General features: G+C 35.6%; 1 protein-coding gene across 6 annotated transcripts in view; it reads right to left on the bottom strand.

Annotated features, from left to right (window-relative positions):
- Positions 1-3,333, bottom strand: part of LOC112154158 (synembryn-A) — a 16,428-nt gene that overhangs the window by 7,898 nt on the left and 5,197 nt on the right. For 2 of the 6 annotated variants that reach the window (XM_036217141.1, XM_024284879.2), the window contains exons 2-4: positions 1,377-1,472; positions 1,235-1,282; positions 8-25 (exon numbers count right to left, since the gene is read on the bottom strand). In XM_036217141.1, the coding sequence (XP_036073034.1) occupies positions 8-25; positions 1,235-1,282; positions 1,377-1,472 (162 nt within the window). Of the gene's footprint in view, positions 1-7; positions 26-1,234; positions 1,283-1,376; positions 1,473-1,679; positions 2,779-3,333 lie in introns of those variants that run through there. The other 4 variants (XM_024284883.2, XM_024284884.2, XM_024284882.2 and 1 more) reach the window with 4 other exon arrangements.

The raw sequence follows: 3,333 nt of genomic DNA, 5'->3' as shown, positions 1-3,333 counted from the left end.
ACTTTACCTCTTCTAGTTTCCTTTGCTGGTTAAAGACAATCAGAGAAATAATAGCAGAAAAAAATTAGTTTTGGGGAAGAACACAAACAAAAGAATATATTTATGACTACAACACAAAATCTTTAACATACTGTAACTTTTAAACCCGTAAGAGAATCAATGCAAATAAGTTAAGATCTGAATTAGCCCCAAAAAACTCAGCAGATTAGCCAAAAAAGCTAACTTGTTGTTTAAATTCTAGTTCCAAAATAGCCTAAAATTCCTCCATAAACTAGATTAGTCAAAAATGTTAGCTTTTTGCTAAAATAGAAGCTAAACTCTAAATTAGCCTAGAAAAACCACAAAAGATAACAAATTAGTCAAAAATGTTAGCATGTAGCTAAAATATTAGCTAAACTTAGAAGAAGAACACAAATATATTTACAAAATCTTTAACATACTGTAACTTTTCAACTGTTAACACGATCAACGTAACTCCAGCAGATTCTGGAGGAGAAAAGCGTCTCACACCAAAATCTACTGGAAATAAGTTGATCATGTTAACAGGTTAAAAGTTACAGTAAATCAAAAAACACAAATACTGGAGAGTTAGTGTTAAATGGGCTCAAAAAAAGCTCCAAATTAGCCCAAAAACCTCAGTAAATGCCAAATTAGCCAAAAAAATCTAGTTTGTTGCTTAAATACTAGCTGAACTCCAAAATACCATAAGATTTTTCAATAAACTAGATTAGTCAAATACGTTAGCTTTTAGCTAAAATAGAAGCTAAGCTCTAAATTAGCCTAGAAAAACCTCAAAATGTAATAAATTAGCCAAAAATGTTAGCATGTTGCTAAAATATTAGCTAAACTTAGAAGAAGAACACAGAAATACAAATATATTTACAAAATCTTTAACATGCTGTAACTTTTCAACCGTTAGCACGATCAACATAATTCTAGTAGATTTTGAAGGAGAAAAGCGGCTTTTCTCCTTCAAAATCTACTGGAATTTCGTCGATCGTGCTAATAATTAAAAAATTACATTAAGTCAAAGAACATTTGTTCTCTTTTTTGAGTTTCACTTGACAGTTCCTAACAGTTATCCACTCTGCACTGGATCTGTCTGAGCATGCTACGAAAGAGGATCAAGGACAACTGATGCAGCAGAAATACTAATCGCAGCTTCGCTGAGGGGGGGTGAGGTGGGGGGTCAAGTGATCTGAAACACAGTCAGTAAACTTTCCAATCAACTCACTCGCCGCCTTTCCCGCTCCTCTGCATCAAAGAAGAAGCACTGGGCGTACTGTGGGGTTAAAACCAGAAGATATGTTGTTTTTGGAATTAACCTGCATGAAAATGAGTGTGGGGAGGGATAAGGGGGGGTTATGTGAGGCTACCTGTTTGTTGAATTCCTGCAGCTGCATCTGAACACCGTTCTCATCCCCCTGCTTGATGCACTGGATAATCCCCTCCACATCCACGTCCATGGCTTCCTGCGTGCACAAACACAAATCATTCCCCAAATTGGAGTTACACGACGATAATGGAGATGCTGCTGATGAGTAGTAACTCAGATGTGGATATATTTGACACAAATCGAAAAAGAACAGAAATCATAAATATTTCAATGACTATTATTGACTTTTACTACTTTTAGCTTTTAGATTATTTCAAAACAAACTATAAATGTCTACACTCACCTTTAGCAAGTTGTGTTTAACAATCTTCTTTAAATTGGAGAAAAATCCCCTAAAAAGCCAAAAGCGTAAGAAAGCTCTTCCCCAGCTTGTTGGTCAACTTTTATTCCATGTTTGTGCCGCGTCCTGCCCTTGAATTTGCCTCAGTTCGATTGCTTTCCCGTCGCCCTCATTCATCCAGCCTGTCTCTCCCTCTGTGTCTCCCTCTCTCTCTCTTTAATCCAAGGGAGATGCAGGAGTGTTTATGGTTATAATCCACTAATGGACTCTAAGCTCATATCTCTCAGGGTTGACCCTCTAACCTTTTACAGGTTTTTCAATACGTCGTCTCCATCGTTGATGTGCTTTTGCTGAAATCTGTCACAAAATGTTAAAAAAGCAGCAGCACCAGACTTAATTTAATTTAACTTAATTTACTGTGATATAATCACAATGCATTTGATACATCTGTAAACATGTCTTTAGTATGTTAAATCTTCTTTAAGAACTATTCTGATCACTCAAATGAAGATAGTAAAACTTTAAAGTCCTGTAACTTTACTTTATCGCCACAAGAGGGCGACATTACACCTGAGCACCAGGTTACTTTTGCCTTCAGAATCCTTGGTGGCATATTTAACAAGGAAACATTCCTCTGAGAGTTTGGTCCATATTGACATGATAACATCACACAGTTGCTTTTTTTTGTCTTTTTTGCAATTTTGGTGAGTCTGTGGGAATGGAGGCCACAGTTTCCTGTTCTTAGATGACAGGAGTGACACAAGGTGTGTTCTTTTGCTGCCTTAACCCATCTGCCTCCAGGTTGGAGATGTTGTGTGTTCAGAAATGCTCGTCTACAGACCTCAGTTGTAACTAGTAGGTTATTTGATTTACTGTTTACACAACTTTCATGTCTTCTTATGACACAAAGTTGATAGAAACACTTCTTTTTTACTGTATTCTAGATGTAAAATCATGAATGGCAAATCATTTTTTTCAGAAATTTTAGTTATTGGTCCTAAAGCAAAAAGAGGGAATAGTTTCTGAAACTAAAAGTGAACGTTTCACTAAATTCAAATTTAAATTAATTTTATTTCTATAGCACCTTTCATGCAAAATTAAAAAATACCCAGCTCACACCATTCCCCACACGTGAAAAAATTATAAGATAAACCCCTCAAAACAATAAACGCAGAAACAAACAAATAAAATATAAGTTAAGTTATTCAGAGACAGTTAGAAACCTGGGCGTTACTCCTGACTCTAAGCTAACTTTTATCCCTCATATTAAGCAGGTGATTAAAACAGGTTTTTATCATCTTAGTAATTTGGACAGGGTCCGCCCACCTGTCTCTTTCGCTAATGTAGTGACGCTGATGCGTGCTTTCATCATCAGTAAAATTAAAGGGAAAATATGACATTTATAAGGATCATCAATAAAATGTATTTCAGTTTGGCAGGACAGATTAAATGGTTTTAGGGGCATAGTTTGCCCACCCCTGATTTAGGGAGTTACATATTTTAAAATATATATATATTATTTCAATCTAAATCACAACAATGGAGGCAAAGTTATTGAACACAATCGTGTTTCCAGTTTATTCATAAAATCAGATAATTCCAAAAGGTCGCCATATTTTCTCCTTCACCTGTATTTTTTTGTGCTTGCTTTCATATT

This window comes from Oryzias melastigma, linkage group LG19 (genome assembly GCF_002922805.2).
Source record: "Oryzias melastigma strain HK-1 linkage group LG19, ASM292280v2, whole genome shotgun sequence".
Classification (NCBI taxonomy): Eukaryota; Metazoa; Chordata; class Actinopteri; order Beloniformes; family Adrianichthyidae; genus Oryzias; species Oryzias melastigma.
The sequence above is the reverse complement of the archived record's forward strand: the minus strand, read 5'-3'. Positions and strand labels throughout refer to the sequence as shown.